The sequence below is a fragment of the Heptranchias perlo genome, chromosome 22 (assembly GCF_035084215.1).
Source record: "Heptranchias perlo isolate sHepPer1 chromosome 22, sHepPer1.hap1, whole genome shotgun sequence".
NCBI classification, from domain to species: Eukaryota; Metazoa; Chordata; class Chondrichthyes; order Hexanchiformes; family Hexanchidae; genus Heptranchias; species Heptranchias perlo.
In genome coordinates this window covers 22,733,256-22,759,612 of record NC_090346.1, presented here as the reverse complement: position 1 = coordinate 22,759,612, position 26,357 = coordinate 22,733,256, and the positions used below count along the sequence as shown (strand labels likewise).

At 40.2% G+C, this 26,357-nt stretch overlaps 1 protein-coding gene across 4 annotated transcripts in view; it reads left to right on the top strand.

Annotated features, from left to right (window-relative positions):
* The window catches only part of LOC137340590 (E3 ubiquitin-protein ligase MGRN1-like), a 186,157-nt gene that overhangs the window by 118,336 nt on the left and 41,464 nt on the right, over nucleotides 1-26,357 (top strand). For all 4 annotated transcript variants that reach the window (XM_068003141.1, XM_068003142.1, XM_068003140.1 and 1 more), the window contains exons 6-7: nucleotides 11,170-11,236; nucleotides 18,008-18,051. In XM_068003141.1, the coding sequence (XP_067859242.1) occupies nucleotides 11,170-11,236; nucleotides 18,008-18,051 (111 nt within the window). The remainder of the gene's footprint in view (nucleotides 1-11,169; nucleotides 11,237-18,007; nucleotides 18,052-26,357) is intronic.

The window sequence follows — 26,357 nt, the reverse complement described above, 5'->3', positions numbered from 1 at the left end:
ACCTGGGGTGAGGCATCATTAAACTGGGAGCAGCCTTCCCCCTGGGCTGCTCCATGCTGCAATTTGTCCCATTGGTTGCAGCATCTGTCAGTGGAGGACTGCCCCTTTAACTAGAGAGCCTCCAGCTGACAGATCGCACTGCGCATGCGCAGCCCGACCGACGCGCAGGCCAGCGCCGTGGACCCCGGAGGAGCAGGTAATTGATTCCTATTAGTGGGTTGCCTGCCACGATCGCGTGGGCAACCCACTAATTTCGCCGAGCGTGTTGACCACGCTCCCGGAGGACCACCCGCTGGGAGCCCGCAGGCCTGCTAAATTCGAGCCCAATGTGTTCCAGTGCAGTTCTTTCTGCAACCCGATCATCTTGTGCATGATACCAAGTTTCTCTTGGGTGGGAGGGAAAGACTGCAACTTACAACTACAGGTAAATCCCATGGCATTGTCTGTGGTGAGTTGGAGGGTACAATTTGTTACGTGTGGTTGAAGTCTAGCTGGTGCTGTAGCCTTTTGTTCTTTTTGGCATTGTGCTTTTCTTCACAGGCGACACTGCCCTGTTGCATTGTAATCTCAAATGCTAACCTACTGCTAATGACAGACACTATAAAAACTGAAGATATTTTGGACTCTAATGAAAAATCAAAATTACGATTTAAAAGTCTGCAAATTCTTTGAAGAGGCTACGAAAGGGAATTGGGGAGTGGATAAACGGGTAGTAACCATGGACGAGATAGTTGAGGTGGGAGTCGGGGTTTGGAGGGATATCCAGCTTGTTGGTCCGATCTTGTAAAAATGAACACGTTAAAAACAAATTCAGCAAAACTAAACTGTAGAGAGGACAAAGACAATTAAAAAATCATTTTTTGAGTTGGGAGAAGGCAAACGAACAGTAGGGAAAGCTTTTGGGATCAGAAATCAAGTAGGGGGGGCGTGCTTTAGATGGGTGTTAGGGCTGGGGAAGGGGTGGACAGGGGCTGGAAAATTGTACATTAAAAGGAAAAAATGAATTATATCGAGACAGTTTAAAAAAAATTAAATTAAAAACAATTCAGTGTGAGAAAACTTACTTCAGTTGAATTTGCAAGCAGAGAGGATGTAAGGTTGGTTGCACCCTCTGAGAAGGTTCTGCATCTGTATAATGAGTTAGTTGTGGGGAACTGAAGCTCCATCTAATGGTAGAAGTGGAGCTGCTGGTGTGATTGGGGATCTGTGACAGCCAGCTGCTGATTTAATATTGGGAAATCCTATTCAGGTGCCACCTAGAAGCATGACCCAGGTGCACAAAAAAGGAAAGTACAGAATTTAATATGTTAATGTTCAAAATTTATTGTACTAACAATCTTGGTGCAAATAATGTTTTTCTTCTGAAAAGCAAAATGGTACTGCTTTTAATTACTGTACCATTTAATTTGGGTTGTGTCCATTCTGTAAACATATATATGTCATTCAAAGCAGAGTTCAGTTCATACAGTATTCCATTGTTTTAGATTTTGCAGTATTGTTTGTAAAGAGCAACAATATCTTTTTAAGAAAGGGGAAAAATACTATCTCATCCTACTCTCCAAGCATCACAGATTTGCAGTTTATTACTGTCTGGTTGTTTTTGTAGAATGCTCCTTTAAGACACTCCTTAAAACCTACCTCTTCTGTCCTAATATCTCCTTATGTGGCTCTGCATCAAATTTTGTTTGATGATGCTCCTGTGAAGCACCTTGGGACGTTTTACTATGTTAAAGGCGCTGTATAAATGCAAGTTGTTTTAAGATAACATCCGTCTTCATATTTTTTAATGTTGCATTAATTCCAAATTGAACAGTAAGTTCAACCAATGTCTTGTATAAATTGATAAATTATTTCAGCCTGTTGAGATCTGTGCAAAGTCTTCTTGAATTAATTGCATTGAGCTGTGACAGAAGAGTAAAGCACAAGAATAATTGCATTGGTTCTGCATTCACTGTTAGCAGTTATGCAGCTTTTATTCTTTGCTTGATGAATTAAATCAAGCTCTGTGGTAGTAACCCTGAGGCGAACTAGTGTCCTGAGTTTTGTACTTGTTAACCTTTACTTGCTTGTGTTTGTTGGTACTTGAACTAAATGTTGGAACAAATTACATAAAGATTCATCAGATCAATTGAAAATTGAGCACAGTGTAAAAATATAATTTTGTATTTTTATGTTAAAAATAGCAAATTCTTTGTAGACTTTTATATGCTAGATTCAAAACAATGGAGCATTCAAAATCTCTACAATATTCTTGACCTTTTAAACTCTATAAAGGTCTTGATGTTCAATAATGTCGGTTGCCAAATCTGTTCCCACAAGCTATTTAAAAATACTTTGTTTTGATGAAAGTAGTTTACCATGCAGAGTGGAGAATACTGTGAATACAAACACATTTAATAAAGGCGGAGTGCAATTTATGTTCATGGGAAATAGGCAAAAATATGTTTAAACTTTTATTTTTTATGTTGCCTGTCTCTTTGTTCATCCACAGGCCTCGTAAATTACAGATCACAATCCTGTAATCTTAATAATTTAAAATGTTTTATCAGATTTCAGCCGAACTCAGAATTAAATTCCTTGTGACTTTTTTTTGAAATTAGGCATTTTGAGACCTGTCACATCCATAGGAACACCTTTTTATTGCCTTGATTGTTGTTATAAGACAGACAAGTCCGTAGGAAGGAGCTTTTAAAGGTACATTGTGTCTGTGCTCCATCTTTCAGCTGGTACTGCGATGGGTGGGGGGGGGGGGGGGGGGGGAATCCAGAATTAAATGCAACTACCATGCTAACCTCCTTTCAGCGTATTCTGTGCTCTTGAGGCTAGACATTGAATATGTGCTTGTTACTGCAAAACTAAAGCACTGGATTTAAGCTCCCTTACTTCATCATTGGCTCTAGTGATGAATAATCCTGGGCCCCACAGATGCTGGTGCCCTTCAAATGCTATACTGACCACATACAAGAACTTGGGGGAGAAGAGCCAAGCCAAAGTTTCCATAAATAACTTTGGATCAATTTGCATTGTTCAGTTGCTGCAACCAGATTATGAGCTATGACGTACCTCTGTTTGTTCTTTGGTTTATAATAGAATATCAGCAGAGGTTTTTCTTTTCCTAAATTTTAGATCTTGCCTACAGTTTGGTGTTATAATTTCTTGAATTGTTTCACATTTCATGCATTTTAGACCATTAATTTCAACTTTAATTGTTGCATTTTAAATGATTGTTGTTTAGACACTGAAACCAATTGTAGTACACAGTCCCTACCCTAGTAGAATGAATTATTTCTACCATTGTCATTATTAATTGTAATTACAGTTGAACAAATCTTTTTGTAATTGCATTCTTGATATTTTTTCTAAATGCCTAAAGGCACTTGCATCAGTCTATAGACTGTACTTAGATGCTAGTTAGCTACTTGTATGTATAAATGTTTGAATACATTTCACTCTGTTGCTATTTAAAATGATAATTCCATTTATAAAGTGCCTTATCACATCAAAGCATCTCAAAGTGCTTCACGAAAAGATTTACTTTGAAGTAGACAATTTTAAGAGTAGAATAACTGTATAAAGTGCCTTGTTGTATAATTATGCTGTGTTTCTATCTAAACCAATTGTACAGTATGTACAGACACTGTAGAGAACAAGTAGGATTATTTCTGTGAATTCTAATGTTTTAATTTCATGCACTGTTTCCCAAATGTGTGATTAAGCTGTGAAGTACATTTCCTTAATAAGTACAGTGATGCACGGTATGTTCTCATTGGAATTCTTAAAAAATCGAAGCACTTGTTATTAAAAACTATTAATAGTTGGCCTTCTGTCAATTTTTAAATAATTAAAACAATTTCCGATGATACTGAACTTTGACTTGGAATATTTCTATTTGCTTGGCTGTAATTGTAAATTCAAAATATATAGTAAAGTTACTGAATAAAGTGAGTTTTAGATAGCTAGTTGAGATTAGCCGTGAAATTGAAAGAAAAGTTTCTAGTTACGAGTAAAATTTAAGTGTGTACTATCACCACCAATAGATTTAATATATATCTTTTATGTATAGAAAATTCTCTTCATAGTTAATTATTGCCCTCCAGCCTCATTCTAAATTACTCGCCAAGATAGCCTCCTTCCTTTCCTCCCTTGGGGTCTGCACTGAGCAACTCCTCATCCTCTTCAATTTCAAACTCCATCTCGACTTCCCTTTCCCTGTCTGTCCTAAATTTGTCACCTCTAAATCTCCTCTTCCATATAAATTCTCCTACCTATATTCTTGTCCAGTCCTTCAGTCTCACGACGATTGTAGCTCCCCAGGTCTTGACCTGACCATTTCTGACCATTTCCTTCTACCACTACCCACATCCTCCTGTGCCACCTGTGAAAATAAACTCCTGCAAGTGACTCACAACTACACTTTCAAACTTCCAGCTGCCTAACCTTTGGCCATCCATTTGCTACAATGGCTTAGCTGAAGCACTCCATCACCTCCATCTTTGATGCCCTTGTCCACAGCAAAGCCGTCACTGTCTCCCATCCCAATCAATTCCCCCATCTTTGCTCCCTTAAGTACAAGGAGTGCAAACTTGAGTGTTTCTGACACACAATTGGCTCAGCCATCCATTACTATAACTGGCTTAGCCATCCATCACCATATCTGGCACATCTAGCTCCACTGGACCTCACTGCCCTCTGCCAAAACTCGAGGATCACTGTGGCTTCTTTTATCTGCTTCCTTAAACCCCTCTCCACTGCCCTCCACACTCTCACCTTGAGCAATAAATGCGAGGAGTTCATAGTATCATAGTAGGTACAGCACAGGAGGAGGCCATTCAACCCATTGTGCCTATGCCTGTTCTTTTAAAGAACTATCCAATTAGTCCCATTCCCCTGCTCTTTCCCCATAGTTCTGTAATTTTTTTCCATTCAAGTATATATCCAATTCCCTTTTGAATCTGCTTCCACTGCCCTTTCAAACAGTGCATTCCAGATCATAATAAGTCGCAGCATGAAGAAAAAAGTTTCCTCATGTCGTCTCTGGCTCTTTTGCCGATCACTTTAAATCTGTGTCCTCTGGTTACTGACCCTTCTACCACTGGAAACAGTTTCTCTTTATTTATTCTATCAAAACTGTTCATGATTTTGAACACCTCTATCAAATCTCTGAGTTCATGGACGACGTCTGCTCAACTACCTTTTTTTATTCGTTCACGGGATGTGGATGTCGCTGACAAGGCCAGCATTTATTGCCCATCCCTAATTGCCCTTGAGAAGGTGGTGGTGAGCCGCCTTCTTGAACCGCTGCAGTCCGTGTGGTAAAGGTTCTCCCACAGTGCTGTTAGGTAGGGAGTTCCAGGATTTTGACCCAGCGACGATGAAGGAATGGCGATATATTTCCAAGTCAGGATGGTGTGTGACTTGGAGGGGGACATGCAGGTGATGTTGTTCCCATATGCCTGCTGCCCTTGTCCTTCTAGGTGGTAGAGGTCGCAGGTTTGGGAGGTGCTGTCGAAGAAGCCTTGGCAAGTTGCTGCAGTGCATCCTGTGGATAGAATACACTGCAGCCACGGTGTGCCAGTGGTGAAGGGAGTGAATGTTTAGGGTGGTGGATGGGGTGCCAGTCAAGCGGGTTGCTTTGTCCTGGATGCTGTCGAGCTTCTTGTGGTGTTGGAGCTGCAGTCATCCAGGCAAGTGGAGAGTATTCCATCACACTCCTGACTTGTGCCTTGTCGACGGTGGAAAGGCTTTGGGGAGTCGAGGTGAGTCACTCGCCGCAGAATACCCAGCCTCTGACCTGCTCTTGTAGCCACAGTATTTGCTGGTCCAGTTAACTTTCTGGTCAATGATGACCCCCCAGGATGTTGATGGTGGGGGATTCGGCGAATGTAATGCTGTTGAATTTCAAGCGGAGGTGGTTAGACTCTCTCTTGTTGGAGATGGTCATTGCCTGGCACTTGTCTGGCGCGAATGTTATTTGCCACTTATGAGCCCAAGCCTGGATGTTGTCTAGGTCTTGTTGCATACGGGCAGGGACTGCTTCATTATCTGAGGGGTTGCGAATGGAACTGAACACTGTGCAATCGTCAGCGAACATCCCCATTTCTGACCTTATGATGGAGGGAAGGTCATTAATGAAGCAGCTGAAGATGTTTGGGCCGAGGACACTGCCCTGAAGAACTCCTGCAGCAATGTCCTGGGGCTGAGATGATTGGCCTCTAACAACCACTGCCATCTTCCTTTGTGCTAGGTATTATAGTAGGTACAGCACAGAAGGAGGCCATTCAACCCATTGTGCCTATGCCTGCTCTTTTAAAGAACTATCCAATTAGTCCCATTCCCCTGCTCTTTCCCCATAGTTCTGTAATTTTTTTCCATTCATGTATATATCCAATTCCCTTTTGAAAGTTGCTTTTGAATCTGCTTCCACCGCCCTTTCAAACAGTGCATTCCAGATCATCATAAGTCGCAGCATTAAGAAAAAAGTTTCCTCATGTCGTCTCTGGCTCTTTTGCCGATCACTTTAAATCTGTGTCCTCTGGTGAGTTTTCCCCTTGATTCCCATTGACTTCAGTTTTACTAGGGCTCCTTGGTGCCACACTTGGTCAAATGCTGCCTTAATGTCAAGGGCAGTCACTCTCACCTCACTTCTGGAATTCAGTTCTTTTGTGGCCCTGGCGGAACTCAGACTGAGCATCAGTGAGCAGGTTATTGTTGAGTATGTGCCGCATGACATACCTGGGCGATTTTTCACATTGTCGGGTAGATGCTAATGCTGTATCTGTACTGGAACAGTTTGGCTAGAGGTGCGGCTAGTTCTGGAACACAAGTCTTCAGTACTACAGCCGGGATGTCGTCGGGGCCCATAGCCTTTGTTGTATCCAGTGCACTCAGCCGTTTCTTGATATCACGTGGAGTGAATCGAATTGGCTGAAGACTGGCTTCTGTGATGGTGAGGGTAGCGGAAGGAAGCCATGATGGATCATCTCATCGGTACTTCTGGCTGAAGATGGTTGCAAACGCTTCAGCCTTGTCTTTTGCACTCACATGCTGGACTCTGCCATCATTGAGGATAGGGATGTTTACAGAGCCTCCTGCTCCAGTTAGTTGTTTAATCGTCCACCACCATTCACGACTGAATGTGACAGGACTGCAGAGCTTTGATCTGATCCTTTGGTCGTGGAATCGCTTAGCTCTGTCTATAGCATGTTGCTTCCACTGTTTAGCATGCATATCCTCCTGTGTTGTAGCTTCACCAGGTTGGCACCTCATTTTTTGGTACGCCTGGTGCTGCTCCTGGCATGCTCTTCTACACTCCTCATTGAATCAGGGTTGATCTCCTGGCTTTTTGGTAATGGTAGAGTGAGGGATATGCCGCACCATAAGGTTACAGATTGTGCTGGAATAGAATTCTGCTGCTGCTGATGGCCCACAGCGCCTCATGGATGCCCAGTTTTGAGCTGCTAGATCTGTTCTGAATCTATCCTCTGCTGCTTCCCCCTCCCTTTACCCACCGTGCAAACCTCCTTTCTCTTTCTCTGTCTCTCTCCTTTCCTTTTCTCTCACTATCTTTTCTCTCTTTCGCTCTCCTCCCGCTCCTTTCTCCCATGCCCTCCTGAACTCATCTCATCCAAAGTATCCACCTCCTTCTCCTTCAATACCATCCCCACTAAGCTGCTGACCAGCAAACTTTCCTTCTTGGTCCCATTGTTAGCAGACATTGTAAATTGATCTCTTTCCTCTGGCATTGTCCTGTTCCTTATGAAACCATCATTTTCACCTCCCACTACCCTCAACCGTACTGTCTTTAAAAGCGACTGCCCAATCTCCAACCTCTCTTTCCTCTCCAGAGTCCTTGAACATGTCACTTCCCAGATCTCTCCTGCAATTCCGTTTGAATCCCTCCAATAAGATCTTCCCTTCCCACAACACTGAAACGGCCTTAACCAAAGTCACAAATGACATTCTCCATGATTGTGGTCCATTATCTCTACATGTACTCTGCGACTTCTCTGGAAACTTTGACATGGTCATTCATACCATCCTTCTACAGCACTTCAGTCTTGGCTCAGTGCTAGGTTGTGAATTCACGCCTCACTCCGGCACATAATCTGGGCTGACACTTGTGTACGTTAATGAGGGAGTGCTGCACTTTCGAAGGTGCGGACCTTTGGCTGAGTCATTAAACCGAGGCCCTGGCTGATCTCGTAGGTGTACGTAAGATCCCATTGCATTATTAGAAGAGCAGGGGAGTTCTCCATGTGCTGTGATGAACATTTATCCCATAACCAACATCACTTTTATATTAAAAAAAACATTATTTGATCGTTTATCTCATAACTGTTTGCGGAACCTCACTGCGCACAAATTAACTGCCATGTTTCCCTACGTAACAATAGTGACTCAAAGTATTTCATTGGCTTTGCGACGTCCTGAGGTCGTGAAAGGTGCTACATAAATGCAAGGTGGTCTTTGTCTTTTCCTCCTTTGCATTCATCTTCTCTTGTCTATTCAGCTTGTTGGAACTGCCCTTACTTGCTTCTACACTTAATCTATTTGATTGTGGCCAGAACATCACCACTGATGGCTACTCTTCCCACTGTCATCTCGGGAGACCCCCCAAGGACCATCCTTAGCTCCCTCCTTTTCCTCAAGATGCCGTCTCTGGTAACCCTATCTGCAGATATGGGGTAGCTTCTGCTCAGCTCTACTATATACAAAAGTACATTGAAGTTACAAGATGGAAAGAGGCCCAATCTCTTAGTGAGCAGGTGGCCCTAATTACATTTAACTATCTTGTTCCCATATTTCTTCACCCCCTTTTCCTTCATTCACCAATCTAATCTTAAACTATATCAACATTCAACGGTTTCTGTCTGAACCACTAGCCTGGAAGTGATTTCCACAGCCTCTCAACTCTTTCTGTGAAGTTTCTCCTGTTCTCTGTTCTCAATCTCTTGCACTTGATCTTGTATGTATGGCTCCTCATTCTAGACTCATCAACCACTGGAGAAAGTCTGCTTCCATCTACCCTGTCTCATTCTTTCATAATTTAATTTAATCCTATTGCCCTGTAATCTGTTCTAATGGAAAAAGAAATTCAAATTTTTCAAGACCTATTAGTATTTCTTCATACCAGACAGCATTCTAGTGAATCTGCTTTGTACCCTCCCTAAAGCCTTAATATTCTTCCAATGGGAGTCCAAAACTGCACACTTTACTTTCAGGTCTTAATACAGTTATATATAGGCTCAGCGTTACCTCTTGACTTTTATGGTGTCAGCCTTGGCTTGAGTCAGATGGTTGTGAGTTCAAGTCCCACTCCAGAGACTTGAGCACATAATCTAGGCTGAGTCTAGACTTAGTAGTGCTAAGGGAGCACTGCACTTTTTTCTTTATTTATTTGTTTATATTCTATACCTCTTGTGATAAAACTTAGAATTCCATTAGCTTTTATAATAACTTTATTAATCTGAGATTCTGCCATTAATGTCTGTTGTACCTGTACCACCAAACCATAGAATTACATAGAATTTAAAGCACAGGAACAGGCCATGCCAGTGTTTATGCTCCACACGAGCCTCTTCCCACTCTATTTGCTTCATCTCCTCCTATCAACAAATCCTTCTATTCCTTTCTCCCTCATGTACTTATCTAGCTTCCCCTTAAATGCATTATGCTAATTAGTGTATAATTATTGCTGTTAATTTTTTAGCAAAATGTATTGCTTCATGCTTACTAACATTGAATTCCATCTGCAAACAGCCCCTCTATGCCTATATTCAAATCAATGATATACACATTGAACACAAGTGGCCTCAGAACTGAATCCTGTCGGACACCACTGTCCACTGCCAACTACTCTGGAAAAACTGCTCCTAACTCCTACTCTGTTTTCTCCCTTCTAACCAATTTTTAACCCAATTTGCTATGCTCCCCCTAATTCCATGCCCCTTAATCTTTCCATGTAGTACCTTGTCAAAAGCTCTTCTAAAGTCCATGTACACTACACCTACTGCATTTCCCCCTTCTATCGTGTTTGTGACATCCTCAAAAAAAAATTCTGAGGTTTGTCAAACACCACTGTCCCTTTTGAAATCAGTGCTGGCTACGTCTACTTATTTTCTTTTTATCTAGATATATGGTAATTTAACTAGAGACTCCCAAATTTTTCCTACCACAGATGTTAAACTAACTGGCCTGTAATTATCCAGATTAGCTCGGTTTGCCTCTTTTTATCCTGTTTGGCTTTGTCATCCTTTAGCCTAATTAATTTATCTAAAATTTTCCTTTTATGCATCAGAATATCGCTCATCTCGCTCTCAATTGCTTAAGGATTCCTCTCTCTGATATCCTTTCATTTAGCAAAGTATATATTTAATATCTTTGCCGTTTTTGACCATTACCTACAAATTGACAATCTTCTTTTCTTGGGGTTCCATGTTGCTTATAACAATTCTCTTCAATTTTAATTGGATTCTAACCTCTTTACTTATCCATGGCATCCTAAAACTACTCGTACTTCCCTTTTTTAGTAGAATATACTTATTCCATACCTTTTGCAATCATTTTTTAAAAAACATCTCACTTGCTCTATAGTCCTGTGTGCCAATTTCCCTTCCACCTCACCTCAGCTAGCTCGCTCTGTCTTTCTAAAAATTTGCCCAGCTCCATTCTGGAGTGCTAGTTTTCTAGTTTAGTTATCTGCTAGACTCATGCTAAATTTCTAAGTCTTTAATTAGAGTTAAAATTTAATGATTGTTAGCACTGTGTAAAGGCAATACTTTTATGAATTACTAGCTAATCTCCAGTGACATCACTCATAGTCGGAGGAAATTTTAGCTGACTGAGTGAGTTTATAGCACCACCTCTGAAACAAGTATTAACAGATGTTATTGGTACAGCATTATCTATTCATTTCAATGTAACAAGTGTCACAATCGGACAAACTATAAAAAAAAACTTGAGGATTTTAATATATTAAATAGTTTTCATTTTGTAGTATATCAGGTGTTTATCTCAGAAGTGTGCACATAATGTAAAAATGGGTTATATAAGTATTGCATACTTGTTTTTTGACATTCTAAATTTTGCGGTAGTTCTAAAGTTTTTTTTGAAATTTAAAAATGATTTTTACCTTTTTAATATTGACTGTTATTTCCTTTTATCTTTTAGTTAAACTTTGATCTAGACAAAGGAGTTTTTCCTTTAGTCATTCGGGCTGTGGTAGACGAAGTGGATGGTAAGTAGTACTGTTTGATACACTGGAAACTTCAATTTTTAGATGGTGGAAACGTCGGATTTCTTTTAAAATTATACAAAAATATTTATGAAAGGGTGTAATTTAGTAAACTTGATTTTTAAATGCATAACTTAAAGAAAATTGAGATGGTGTGGTGATAGATTGATGTATTCTGCTGGAGTAACTGAGTTTGGGCCTGCAGTTGTCCTTGTGATGCGTTCCTTATGCCAGCCCTGCCGTTTAGGTTTGAAGGATTTTTTAAGCATATGCTGTCCCCATCGCTTGTAGCAGATGCAGTGGTGTTAACGCAATTAACCCGCTATAAACGTTGGACAGTGTATCATCTTTTAGAGATACACAGAGAGAACCTGAACAGGAAATGACCACCATTACAGATGTAGCCATCTTTGCCATCATGTCTCTGGTTAATAAGGTCAATATTGGCACTAAGACCATCCTCGCTAATGGAGGATTGAGAGTAGTGAACGGGACGAGCATGCTCGCTCTCCATGCCAGTTATAGTCTGTGCCGTCATATTTAAGCTGTGCCCATAGTTCCACATCGAGAACATATTTCACAAGTTTTTTTCGCCACAGGAGGTGTTTCCCTTCTCAGAAGGTGAGATTCTCCCCAGAGTGATAACGCACTGCCCTGTGTTTGACTACGTCCCTCCGGAACTGATCACTCCTCATCTCAAACATAAGAACATAAGAACATAAGAAATTGGAGCAGGAGTAGGCCAATCGGCCCCTCGAGCCTGCTCCGCCATTCAATAAGATCATGGCTGATCTGATCCCAACCACAAATCTAAAGAACACAAGAAGTCGGAGCAGGACCCGGCCACATAGCCCCTGGGCCCTCTCCGCCACCCACAGGGCATTGACCGATCCGAACTCAGCTTCATGTCCAATTTCCTGCCCGCTCCCCATAACCCCTAATTCCCTTTACTTCTAGGAAACTGTCTATTTCTGTTTTAAATTTATCTAATGATGTAGCTTCCACAGCTTCCTGGGGCAGCAAATTCCACAGACCCACCACCCTCTGAGTGAAGAAGTTTCTCCTCATCTCAGTTTTGAAAGAGCAGCCCCTTATTCTAAGATTATGCCCCCTAGTTCTAGTTTCACCCATCTTTGGGAACATCCTTACTGCATCCACCCGATCAAGACCCTTCACAATCTTATATGTTTCAATAAGATCGCCTCTCATTCTTCTGAACTCCAATGAGTAGAGTCCCAATCTACTCAACCTCTCCTCATATGTCCGCCCCCTCATCCCCGGGATTAACCGAGTGAACCTTCTTTGTACTGCCTCGAGAGCAAGTATGTCTTTTCTTAAGTATGGAGACCAAAACTGTATGCAGTATTCCAGGTGCGGTCTCACCAATACCTTATATAACTGCAGCAATACCTCCTTGTTTTTATATTCTATCCCCCTAGCAATAAAAGCCAACATTCCGTTGGCTTTCTTGATCACCTGCTGCACCTGCATACCAACGGGTTAGATGCCCCCTCCTACATCTACCCGCTGATGAGTGAACTCTACAACCCTGGCGACCACCAAATCTAACTTAATAAAACCTGCTAAGACCCATGGAAAAAAAATAACAGCACAGACACAGAATGATCAATGGAAGAATTTAAATACAAATATGATGGCAGGGTGGAAAAAGCTTACTGAATTGCCTGAAATAGCAGGCGTGGTTAATGTATTATAAGAAGCATCTTTGTAATTGACTTCAGTGGAAATAGCAAGTGGTTAGTGCCATTTGCCCGATATATGCAGCTGCCTGCAGCGATGGGGACTGTATTTGTGTGGCATTCTTGATACTGATGAAATGTTGGGACACAAGGTGCAGGTTCACTTTGTTACTGTACTTGTTCAGAGCTGGTTCTTTTGTCACTGAAGCCAGTAAATTTAGTAAGAGAGTTCTTTAGTGCAGGGTGCATAATTACATTTCAATGAGGTCCTTCAATGCTATAAGCGTCAGAGATCCCAAACTATTCTGCATTATACGTACATTCGAGTTAAGAGCAGGAGTAGGCCATTCAGCCCCTCGAGCCTGCTCTGCCATTTGATAAGATCATGACTGATCTGATTGTGACCTCAACCCTACATTCCTGTCTCTATAATCTTTGGCTCCCTTGTTAATCAGGAATCTATCTATCTCAGCCTTAAAAATATTCATTGACCCTGCCCCCACCGCTCTCTGGGGAAGGGAGGTCCACAGACTCACGACCCTCAGAGAAAAAATTTCTCCTTATCTCCATCTTATTTTTAAACTGTGTCCCCTAGTTGTAGTTTCTCCCACAAGGGGAAACATCCTCTCAGCATTTACCCCTTCAAGTCCCCTCAGGATCTTATATGTTTTAATAAGATCACCTCTCATTCTTCTGAACTCCAATGTATGCAGGCCCAACTTGTCCAACCTTTTCTCATAAGATAACCCCCTCATCCCAGGAATCAGTTGAGTGGACCTTCTCTGCACCACCTCTAAAGCAATTATGTTCTTTCTTAAATAAGGAGACCTAAACTGCACACAGTAATCTAGATGTGGTCTCACCAATGCCCTGTAGAATTGTAGCAAACATCTCTACTTTTATATTCCATTCCCCTTGCAATAAATGATAACGTTCCATTTGCCTTCCTGATCACTTGCTGTACCTGCATACTAACTTTTTGTGATTCATATACTAGTACACCCAGATCCCTCTGTACCTCAGAGCTCTGCAATCTCTCTTCATTTAAATAATATACTGCTTTTCTATTCCTCCTGCCAAAGTGGACAAGTTCACATTTTCCCACATTATACTCCACCTGCCAAATTTTTGCCCACTCACTTAACCTATCCATATCCCTTTGTAGACTCCTTATGTCCTCTTCACAACTTACTTTCCTACCTACCTTTGTGTCAACAGCAAATTTAGCAATCATACATTCAGTCCCTTCATCCAAGTCATTGATATAGATTGTAAATAGTTGAGGCCCCAGCACTGATCCCTGTGGCACTCCACTTGTTACATCTTGCCAACCTGAAAATTACCCATTTATGCCTACTCTCTGTTTCCAGTTAGCTAACCAATCCTTCATCAATGCTTAATATGTTACCCCCTACACCATGAGCTCTTATTTTGTGTAGTAGCCTTTGATGTGGCATCTTGTCAAATGCCTTCTGGAAATCCAAGTACACCACATCCACAGGATCCCCTTTATCCACGTTGCTTGTTACTTCCTCAAAGAACTCTAATAAATTATTCAAACACGATTTCCCTTTCACAAGGTCGTGTTGACTCTGCCTGATTGCATTGAGATTTCCTAATTGCCCTGCTATAACCTCCTTAATAATAGATTGTAGCATTTTCCCTATGACAGATGTTAAGCTAACTGGCCTGTAGTTTCCTGCTTTCTGTCTCTCTCCTTTCTCGAATAGAGGAGTTACATTTGCTATTTTCCAATCTGATGGGACCCTTCCAGAATCTAGAGAATTTTGGAAAGTTAATACCAATGTATCCACTACCTCTGCAGCCACTTCTTTTAAGGCTTTAGGATGAAGTCCATCAGGACCTGGGGACTTGTCAGCTTTTAGTTCTATTAATTTTTCAAAAGCCTTTGCCTGGTGATTGTAAGAGTTTTAATTTCCCCCCTCCCTTTCACCCCTTGATTCACAATTATTTCTGGCATGTTATTTGTATCCTCTACAGTGTAGACGGACGCAAAATATCTGTTCAGATATTACTGTTATAACATTACATTGGTATCTTCAGTGCAAGTCCTTGAGGTGTCAGTCTTGGTTCAGTGGTAGCACTCTTGCCTTTGAGTCAGAAGGTTGTGTTCAAGCCCCACTCCAGAGACTTGAGCACTTAATCTAGGCTGACGTTTTAGTGCAGTACCAAGGGAGCACTGTACTGTTGGAAATATGTCTTTTAGATGAAATATTAAACGGCTGCCCTCTCGGGTGAACGTAAAAGATCCGATGGCACTATTTGAAGAAGAGCAAGGGAGTTTTCTCTGTCTGCTGGCCATCAACCAACATCATTAAGACAGATTGTCTGGTCATGTATCTCATTGTTGTTTGTTGGACCTTTGTGTGCAAATTGGGTAGCGCGCTTCTCTACATTACAACAGTGATTACACTTCAAAAGTACTTCATTGACGGTAAAGTGCTTTGAGACCTCTTGAAGAAAGGCTTGATATAAATGCAAGTCTTTTCCTTTGCTTCCTTTGAGCACAATGCAAATCTGGGTCCAACAATAGAAATACATTTTTAGGAATAATCGGTAACACTCCCTAACGTTTGAGGTTGTGTAAATTTAACCCAACTGTGAAGCTAAAGTGTTGTATTATTAGACATTTGAAACTCCTATGGAAATCATTGATGTTAAATTGCGACATATATAATAGAATTTACATTAAATTAAAATTCAGCAAAAATTCATATCACTGCTATTTGTATTTTGTGCAGTGGCTATGATTGTGACCGAAGTTAAGCTCCTTCCTGCTGCAAATTACAAAATTGTGGTATTTTATGTTTTATAACTTTATATATTGGCAAATGAAATGATTCTGAACAAACGTGAGTTAGAACAAAAACTTGTCTTTCCTTACAAGACCACCAACTAAGAATAGGATCAGATTGTCTGTGAGACAGCAGACCAGATTGAGGCATATTCATGCATCAGAGGGTGTTACAATATGATTGGACTTGATTGAACATAAGTCACTCAAAATAAATCTAACCATATATAGCATACTATGGTCTGATGGAGTGCAGAAGCGGCATGTTCTGATTAAATACGGCTGCTTTGTTGTATTAGGGTTTATAAGTGCAAGAGCAGAAGCAGGACTAAAGCATTTTCCACTGATATCTCCCCGCCCCATCCCATCATCTTTCCTTACTGTGGTGCAGGTCCACAGATGCCAGGAGCCCAAATGGTTAGTCTTCATAAGTGAGCTTGATGGTGAATGTCGACAAATTATTCAACCATGGGTGGGGGATCATTACAGCTACGCATGGTCCTCCCTTGCCTGACAACCATGTACGTGTGCTTCCAGCAGGGGTTGCTGCATAGGGACCAGGCATTGGAAATGATCCCCCCCCTCCCCCTCGCTAATCCAAGGTCATTGAGTTCAATTGTAGCACCAGGGGTGCCACCCCAATGGAGATCAGCAAATTCAGTACAGACCAGGAATTGAATCTGGGACTTACTGATCTGTGTGGCTCAGCTACTTACAGGCTTATCCATTTGAGCTGTTGGGGAGCTTAGAATCGTATATGTGATTTAAAACCATGTTAATTCTCCCTTAATGATCATGAATCATTCATTGCTATTTCAGTACAAACCGATACACCAGCTAATTTAAAATTTTATTGTGTGGGTGACCTTCATTTTAACTAGTTTAACTAAACATGTGAGAGTTCACTGCATTTATTGGAATTTTAGCAGTAACATCTCAAGGTGAGAGAAATGCAGGCAACAGCAAAGGTAGATCAGTTAAACTTACATTATCTGAGTTGATAATTGAGAATAGCAAGACCATATGTGATTTTGACTCTGGCGGCATACACAGAGCAGAGTAAATATCCCATGCTAATGTTTGTTAATTCAAAAAGGTCTGTAGTTAGATTAATCAATGGAATTGACTCTTAATATAAGCTACGGGCTTCCATAGCCTCTCCAGTTGAGTGTTTTTGTTAAAGGCAATATTCATGAATGATTTCAATAGCCATTATCCTGGTGAAGATGTGAAAATTTCAAGATGACTTAACCAGAAGTTCCAGGAAGCTGGTGTAGAATGCTGTTACACTCCTTGGTTTTAAATAGTAGCACTGCTGCTCATTTATATTTCACTAAGACAGATCACAGAACTGTACAAATATGTTTTTCTGTAAAGTCATAAATGGAGGTATTATTGCCTCATCATGTACTTCCTGACACTACTGGTACCCCTTTAATATCAAATAAATAAAGTAAAAGGTATTTCAAATTTCCTGTACTACCTTGTATTGTAAATATCACTGTCTTCACTGTATATATTGATGGCAGTAAACTCCACAACATTTCAATTTTAAACCGTTATGTGATATAATTTTGGAGTAGCTCCCCCAATGGTTCATCTGGTTAAGGCAATGAACAGTTGAGTCAAACAAACCAGAAGGGTCCAAATTTCTATGCCTGTTGGTGCTGATTTAGTTGATCTCAGCCAGGGTGACTATAGGGATGCAGTGGGTTTCTTTCCAGTGGCCCCTGCTGCATGTGGATTTTAGATGAGGACAGAATCAGGCTTGACTGCGATACTCACTGAGATTAAATAGCCTGCAGACACTTTCTGCCTAACCTCATGCATGAAGGATAACTACTTGTGCAAGTCAATGGATAATGATTCCAGCAAGGAATCAGTGCCTTTAGGAAAGGGGAGGAGGAGAGAAAATTGGTAGAAAAGGAGAGATTTAAAAAAAACATAATTTAGCAGGGGGAGGGAATTAAGGTTTATGAATGAATCCAAGCTTCAACGATTAAATTACAGCTTATAATAACCTTCTCAAATATATTATATTCTATATGGATTTCACTGGTCAGGCTGACTTTAGATTTAGATTATAAAAATGACAGTTGTAATTGGATTGTCTTCACCAGTGAAACATAAATTTATATTTCATTCTTTCTAAAGTGTGGGTTTAAATTTCTTAAAACATGAACTCCCTTTTTAAAACTTTTAACTCATGTTATAATTTTATATGAAACAAAATAAATGTGGTTTGAATTTCTGTTACAGAATACTCTGGGCATGCCCATATTCTTTTGGCTGCAATGGAAAAAGTAAGTAACAGTGACTTTGTATACAAAATTGATTTCTGTCAGTCTGAATTTTAGTGTAATCCCAATAATTGCATCTAATGGCTTAAGAACTGACTAAATTTTCAGATGGATTCAAGAGACATTTATTCTATGAAGTTGAACCTGAAATCATGGTATTGTTTAGGTTATTGCCCTGAAGTATTATCTGTAAACAATTTTTTCCACCCTAAGGTAAAGGCGGCTCATTATTAACTCTAGCTTTCATTATCATTCATTAGTTATTTTTAATGTACAATTGTGTACAGGAGAAGCTTTGCACTTGTTACAGTACCATATTAAGGATTAAAAGAGTTGAATGATCCTGCATTGTGTGATATATACTGAATTCATTTTATAATGACTGCTAATTATGTTGATTTAAATAAAATGAGCTGCTACAACTTAGTTACCCTCTATCAATCTAAAAGGTTAAAATTGAGAAGTACAATACAATATATTCCATGGTGGCAATATTGGGAGATGAGCCTGATCTTGATTAAAAATGTAGTGATTGTTAAATGAATTGTTTATTTTTTAAAGCAGATTACTTTATTTAATATTTATTTATTTCATATAATAGTTGAAAGATTGGCTATGAGTTTCATAACTTTGTTATGAGTAATGACAAATCAGCACTGACTGCGGAAGATCTTCTAAAAGCTTAATGTCAGTAGTCCATAGAAATTAATTAATAAAACAGTCGTGAAAATGGTAAATTAATGAAGTGAAATTGGGCTACAGCATTTTGAACGATTCGTCTTTAGAACTATAAAGCAAGACAGTCACTAATGCATATGAAGAATAAACATTAACGCACATAAAATAATGGAAGTTACACTCTGGATCCTTGTGTGATGCAGAATTTATTTTTTTGCATCTGAAGTCCCCCAAGTCGCAAAGTTCTGTTTTCTATGATTGTGACTTATTTTATTACAAAATCAAAATGACAGACTTGGGCTAAGGCCTGCAATATTTTGTTTTAAATAATAAACCTCTTAAAAGTTTCAATAGAGTCTGGTACATAAAAAGCTTTAAGATTCCATCCATAATAATTGTATCCAGAATGTGAAGAAAGGTTATGAATTGTTGAACAAGCCTGAACTTGCGGTAGTTATTGCATTTATGCCACATAGCCAGCATGATTGGTTCAGAATTAATATTAAATATTGAATCTCAAAAGTGTCCTAATTTTTCAATTATATTGCAAATTCACCTACAACACACACCCCTGTCTCCCCCATAAATGTTTTCATATGCAGTGCGCATCTGGGTTTCAGTCCCAGTTTCCAAGACATTTGGTGCACATTATCTGAAAATAATTTTGAGGACCATTTTGCAAAAAATTCCACCTGTAATTTCTATTTAACATGCTCCTGGATTCCAATCCTATTTTTCAAGCCAAAATTGTGCTCACCATACGTATAAAAATACAGTTGAAATATATAGTTTTAGCTGTAAGGTGGCAAAACTTTTGTTCAGAGATCGCAGTCGTACATCAATTTGGGTAATAGAGGGTTTGTTAAATTAAGAGACACACTTTCTTTAAAGTTATTTATACCTTTTATAAATGACAAGTTTGGCTGGAAACAGTTGTTTTCAGCAGAATTGGTGCAGAAAATATTTCAGCTAGACAATATTTTATTAAAGAGCATAAATATTTCTGGAATTCCTTTTAGAATAGTGCTGTTTCATACAAGTGTTGAAGTGGGTTGATTCTGGCAACAAATCCAAAGTTGGATGCTTTGAAAGTAGACTTGCTTAAGGAAAAATTGTGAAGCATGGTTTTGTAAAGGGTAAGTCATGTCTAACAAACCTAGTTGAATTTTTTGAGGAGGTAACTAATGTGCTACCTAAGGGAATGCCTGGGGATGCTATTTATATGAACTTTGAGAAGGCATTCGCTAAAGCTGTTAACAAAAATGAGAGTGCATGGAATTGGAGGCAACCTATTGACATGGGTAGGGAATTGGGTAGGAGGTAGGAGCCAGAGAGCAGGAATAATGGGTATGTACTCCAATTGGCATGATGTGACTAGGCTTGTCCCCCAAGGATCTGTACTGGGGCCTCAGGTTTTTATATTTATAAATGACTTAGATGAAGGAATAGAGAGCTGTATATCCCAGTTTGCGGATGACACCAAGTTAGGTGGCACAGTAAATAGTGTAGATGAGAGCAGAAAGTTGCAAAGAGACATTGATAGATTAGACAAATGGAGTTCAATGAGGGGACATCCACTTTGGACCTAAGAAAGATAGATCAGAGTATTTTCTAAATGGTGAGAAGCTAGGAACTGTGGATTAGCAGAGAGATATAGGTGTTCAAGTACAGAAATCACTAAAAGCTAGTGTACAAAAAATAATTAGAAAGACTAATGGAATGTTGGCCTTTATCTCAAGGGGGCTGGAATACAAAGGAGTGGAAGATACAGTTAAATAAATCTCTGATTAGACCCCATTTAAAGTACTGCCTTCAATTTTGAGCACTGCACTTCAGGAAGGATATATTGGCCTTGGAGGGGGTGCAGTGCAGATTCACCAGAATGATACCTGGGCTAAAGGGGTTAAGTTATAATTGACAGGCTGCATAGACTAGGCTTGTATTCCCATGAGTGTAGAAGATTACGGGGTGATCTAATTTGGGGTGCTTAAGATGCTTAAAGGGTTGATAAGGTAGATAGAGAGAAACTATTTCCTCTGGAGGGAGAGTCCGGAACAAGGGGGCATATACTTAAAATTAGAGCTAGGCTGTTCAGGGGTGATGTCAGGAAGCATTTCTTCACATAAAGGGTAGTGAAAATCTGGAACACTTTTTTTCCTGCCCCCCGCCCCCCTCATTTCCCCCCCCCCCAAAAAAAAAACTGTTGAGGCTAGGTCAATTGAACATTTCAAAACTGAGATTGATAGGTTTTTGTTAGGCCAGGGTATTAAGGGTTACGGAACCAAGGCGGGGTAGAGTTATGATACAGATCAGCCATGATTTAATTGAATGGCGGAACAAGCTCGAGGGGCTGAATTACGTACTCCTGTTCCTATGAACTGCTTTATAGTTTTTAAAATAGGGAGTTTCCACTGAAGGTGATCAAATGCTGAAGGGAATAGCAGCACCTGTAAATGCTATGTGCTGACCGTTTGATTGTTTGCAATGACTGCCAGTGCTATTAAAGAAAATGCAGACTAGGCTCTCTTACCGCCCCCGCACCCTGGAAAAAGGGTAACGAAGTGAAAAAACGTAACCATTGTTTATAATAACTATGGTGTTATAAAATTTGATTATGTAAGATTGTGTTATTATTTCATTAGACACATTTGAATATTTATTCTATAATATATGTATTGTGAAGTGGTGCAGCAATATTTTCAGTTATTCAATTTTCTCGTACATTTTGAATTTTAAATGCATAGAAGTTTGAATGATTAATGCCAACTTAGCTCCGCGCTAGCCCTCTCGCCTCTGAATCATAAAGTCATGAGTTCAAGCCCCACTGCAAAACTTGAGCAGATGACGTGACACTTCAATGCAGTACTGAGGGAGGGCTGCATTGTTAGAGGTGCCATCTTTTGGATGAGATGTTAAACCGAAGCTTCATCTATCTGTTCAGGTGGGTGTAAAAGAGTTCACTGCACTATTTGAAGAAAAGGAGGCTAGTTCTCCCAGTCTCTGGGCAACATTTATCCCTAAACCAATACCAAAAATAGATTAACTTTTCATTGCTGTTTGTGGGACCTTGCTCTGCACAATTTGGCAGCCACATTTGCCTACTAAACAACCGTGACTGCACTTCAAAAAGTGCGTTAGCTGTAAAGCTCTTTGCAATGTCTTCAGGATGTGACAAGGTGCTATATAAATGCCAGTATATTTATTTGTTTTTCTTAGACACTTTAACTATGCAGTCTGAACAGTAAAAATTATAACGATTGAAGTATAATCAATTTGAGTGTACCTATGATTCCAATGATTGACTCTATGTTAAATTCACAGTGTTTGACATGATTGGTATACTTGCACTTTTTTTGGAGAATTACTGCCATGTTAAAATGTCATTACTGTCCCCATTCCATGGACACTCAACCCAACTTACACACCAATTCGTTTACAGTGCACCAACAGCTGCTACTCCCACTACTACTATGGAGCTATTGTATATAAATTTTGAATGTCAGTCTTTAGTGGCATAAAAATGACAGGAAGATCTACCACAGTTAATTACAAAACGTGTAAGTTCTCAGTTTTTTTACTTGATAGGTGCTGTAGCAATGTTGGCTTCATTTACTTAAAAGATCAAATGCTTGTTTCCTCTCTTTAAAAGGATTGTTTCTTTAATGTGGAAGAAATGGTTCGTTCCAAAATGGTTGAGCAAAATGGTTGAAATGCAGTTTGTTTACATGCACATTCACTAACTTGTTTTCGGATGCTTAAATATCAATCCGCTTCTCCACTCCCATCACCCCCCCCCCCACCCCCACCCAAAAAAAAATTGTATCGTGTAATTGTTTGACTATATTTTAAAAAATTAGCCCAATTTAGTTTATAGCAATCCTAAACAGGACTTCAGTGTAAAATGTAAATATTTTTACTTCTAAGATTGCATGCACCATCTGGTTAGCAAAGTGTTGTACTTGGAACTTTGGCCTCTGCATTAACCCTCTGGGATTCCTGTGTATACACCAGCCAACTTAAGAAGAGTGTAAATTGTTCTTTATCACTGGATGGTGACTGTTTTGTGTACAGTGTTACATTTTGTACTCTGCCACCATTCTGAGTAAAGTAAAGATATAGCTGTCTTGGGCCATTTCTTTAAATAGATTTATTCTGAAACAAAGGTGTCAGCGGTGAAATTTTGCTATTATAATAACCTACAATCTGCTTAGTCATTAGTCAAATGCAAGAAGCGTGTAAGTATTGAAAATTAAACTGTTTCACTGGCACAATACAGGACCCAATACAGCGCACACTAATAGTTAAAAGCATAATGAGAACTTCCATACAACAGCTTGTCGACCAAGCTGCCGGATCAACGTGATCTATAGTGGAATACTGTGCAGTGCAATGATTAAGAGATAGAACTATTCAAGTATTAAAGTAAGTGGTTAAAGAATACTGATGGACCAATGACTCATAGCAGAGTGTGGCAGGTTGCAAATTTGTGCCTGCAATTCACGATAAAATATGTTTGGTATTTTTGACTGAATGAAGGCTGGTGGAGGGGAGATGAGAGAATTGTGATATATTCCTTTTAAGGTTTTCATCTTTATGGCACGTGACTTCTTCATTTCACATTATATAATGTATCTTCAGTTTGTCTCCTGTAAAAATTCTATTAGAAATTCCAAAAGAGGTTCACAAAAAGGATAGCCCTCTGTTTTGAAGACATGGTGTCAAAGCCATATGCGGGCCATCTAGCCACCCCCACCCATCAAAAGACAAAAGTGGGCAGTACCAGCCAGCCGTTACAGCATTGGATGCAGGGCCACCTCAATCCCAAGAAGCTCTCGCTGGTACCCAATGAGCCACTGCATGTACTCCTGCCACTAAGAAAACACCTAGCAGGAGTACAGAATTGGGATATAGAACATACACTATCGTCAAGAGGAATGACCAGGGCAAAAATAATCTACCAACATAATTAAATCACTTTTAGAGATGTAATGTTTCAGTGGGGGAACATTTGGAAAACAGTGATCACAATATTATTAGGTTTAGAGTAGATATGGAAAAGGATGAGGATAAATCAAATGTGAAAATCCTCAACTGCAGGAGGGCTAATTTTAATGAGTTGACAAGGGATCTGGCACAGGTGGGTTGAAATCAAAGATTGGCAGGTAAAACAGTAAATGAGCAATGGAAGGCCTTCAAAGAGGAATATAGTTCTGGTGCAGACTAGACACATTTCCACGAGGGGGAAAGGAAGGGCATCCAAAGCTAGAGCTCCCTGGATGACTAAAGTTATAGTGATTAAAATGAAACTGAAAAAGGAGGCTTATGATAAATGTCAGGTTCATAATTCAGTAGAGAACCAAGCTGAATACAAAAAGTACAGGGGAGAAGTGAAAAAGGAAATAACTGTGGCAAAGAGAGCGTATGAGAATAGATTGGCGGGTAGCATAAGAGGGAACCCAAAAGTCTTTTATAACCAAGTAAAAGGGTAGTCAAAGGAAGGGTGGGACCGATTTAGGGGCCAAAAAGGAGATCTTGTGGAGGCAGAGGACATGGCTGAGGTATTAAATGAGTACTTCGCATCTGTCTTCACTAGAGAAATTGGATAGGATAAAAAAAGATAAAGAGGAGGTACTTAAAAGGTTGGCAGCGCATAAAGAAGAAAAATCACCTGGTCCGGACGGATTGCATACTAGGATGCTGAGGGAAGTAAGGGTGGAAATTGCGGAGGTTCTGGCCACAATCTTCCAATCCTCCTTAGAAGTGGGAGTGGTGCCAGAGGACTGGAGGATTGCAAATGTTACAGCTCTCTTCAGAAAAGAGGAAGAGGGTTAAACCTGGCAAGTACAGGCCAGTCAGCCTAACATTGGTGGTGGGGTAACTTTTAGAGACAATAATCCGGGACAAAATTAATTGGAGCTTGGAAAAATATGGATTGATCAATTAAAACCGGCATGGGTTTGTTAAAGGCAAATCTTGTTTGACTAACTTGATTGAGTTCTTTGATGAAGTAACGGAGAGGGTTGATGTTGTGTATATGGACTTTCAAAAGGGGTTTGATAAAGTACCACATAATAGACTTGTTAGCAAAATTGAAGCCCATTGGATTAAATGGGCAGTGGCTGCATGGATACGGAATTAGCTAAGGGACAGAAAGCAGAGAGTAGTGTTGAACGGTTGTTTTTCAGACTGGAGGTAAGTGTGCAGTGGTGTCCCCCAGGGGTCGCTGTTGGGGCCACTGCTCTTCTTGATATGTATTAATGACCTGGACTTGGGTATACAGGGCATAATTTTCAAAATTCGCAGATGACGCGATACTCGGAAATGTAGTAAACAGCGAGGCGAATAGTAACAGACTTCAGGAGGACATAGACAGATTGCTGAAATGGGCAGACACATGGCAGGTGAAATTTAAGACAGAGAAGTGTGAAGTGATGCGTTTTGGCAGGAAGAATGAGGAGAGACCATATAAACTAAATTATACAATTTTAAAAGGAACAGAGAGACCTAGGGGTGTATGCACTCAAGTCTTTGAAGGTGGCAGGAAAAGTTGAGGCTGTTTATAAAAAAACACACACCAGATCCTTGGCTTTACAAATAGAAGCATAGAGTACAAATGCAAGGGAGTAATGCAAAACCTTTATAAAACACTGGTTAGGCCCCAGTATTGTGGCCAATTCTGGGCACCACACTTTAGGAAGGATGACAAGGCCTTAGAGCGGGTGCAGAAGAGATTTACTAGAATGGTGCCTGGGATGAAACTCTTCAGTTATGTGGAGAGACTAGAGAAACTGGGGTTGTGCTCCTTCGAGCTGAAAAGGTTAAGGGGAGAGCAGGAGTAGGCCATACGGCCCTTCGAACCTCCTGTGCCATTCAATCAGATCATGGCTGATCTTCGACCTCAACTCCACTTTCCCGCCCGATCCTCATATACCTTGATTCCCCTGAGTCCAAAAATCTATTCATCTCTGCCTTGAATATATCCAATAACTCAACATCCACAGCCCTCTGAGGTAGAGAATTCCAAAAATTCACAACCCTCTACGTGAAGAAATTCCTCCTCATCTCAGTCTTGAATGGCCGACCCCATATCCTGCGATTATGCTCCCTAGTTCTAGACTCTCTAGCCAGAGGAAAACAATCTCTCGGCATCTACCCTATCAAGCCCCTCATAATCTTATATGTTTCAATGAGATTACCTCTCATTCTTCTAAACTCTAGAGAGGATAGGCCCATTCTACTCAACCTCTCTTCATAGGACAACCCTCTCACCCCAGGAATTAATCTAGTGAACCTTCGTTGCACCGCCTCTAAGGCAAGTATATCCTTCCTTAGATAAGGAGACCAAAACTGTACACAGTACTCCAGGTGAGGTCTCACCAATGCCCTGTACAACTGTAGTAAGACTTCCTTACTCTTGTACTCCAACCCCCTTGCAATAAAGGCCAACATGCCATTTGCCTTCCTAATTGCTTGCAGTACCTGCATACTAACTTTTTGTGTTTCTTGTACAAGGACACACAAGTCTCTCTGAACACCAACATTTAATAGTTTCTCACCATTTAAAAAATATTCTGTTTTTCTATTCTTCCCACCAAAATGAATAACCTCACATTTCCCCACACTATACTCCA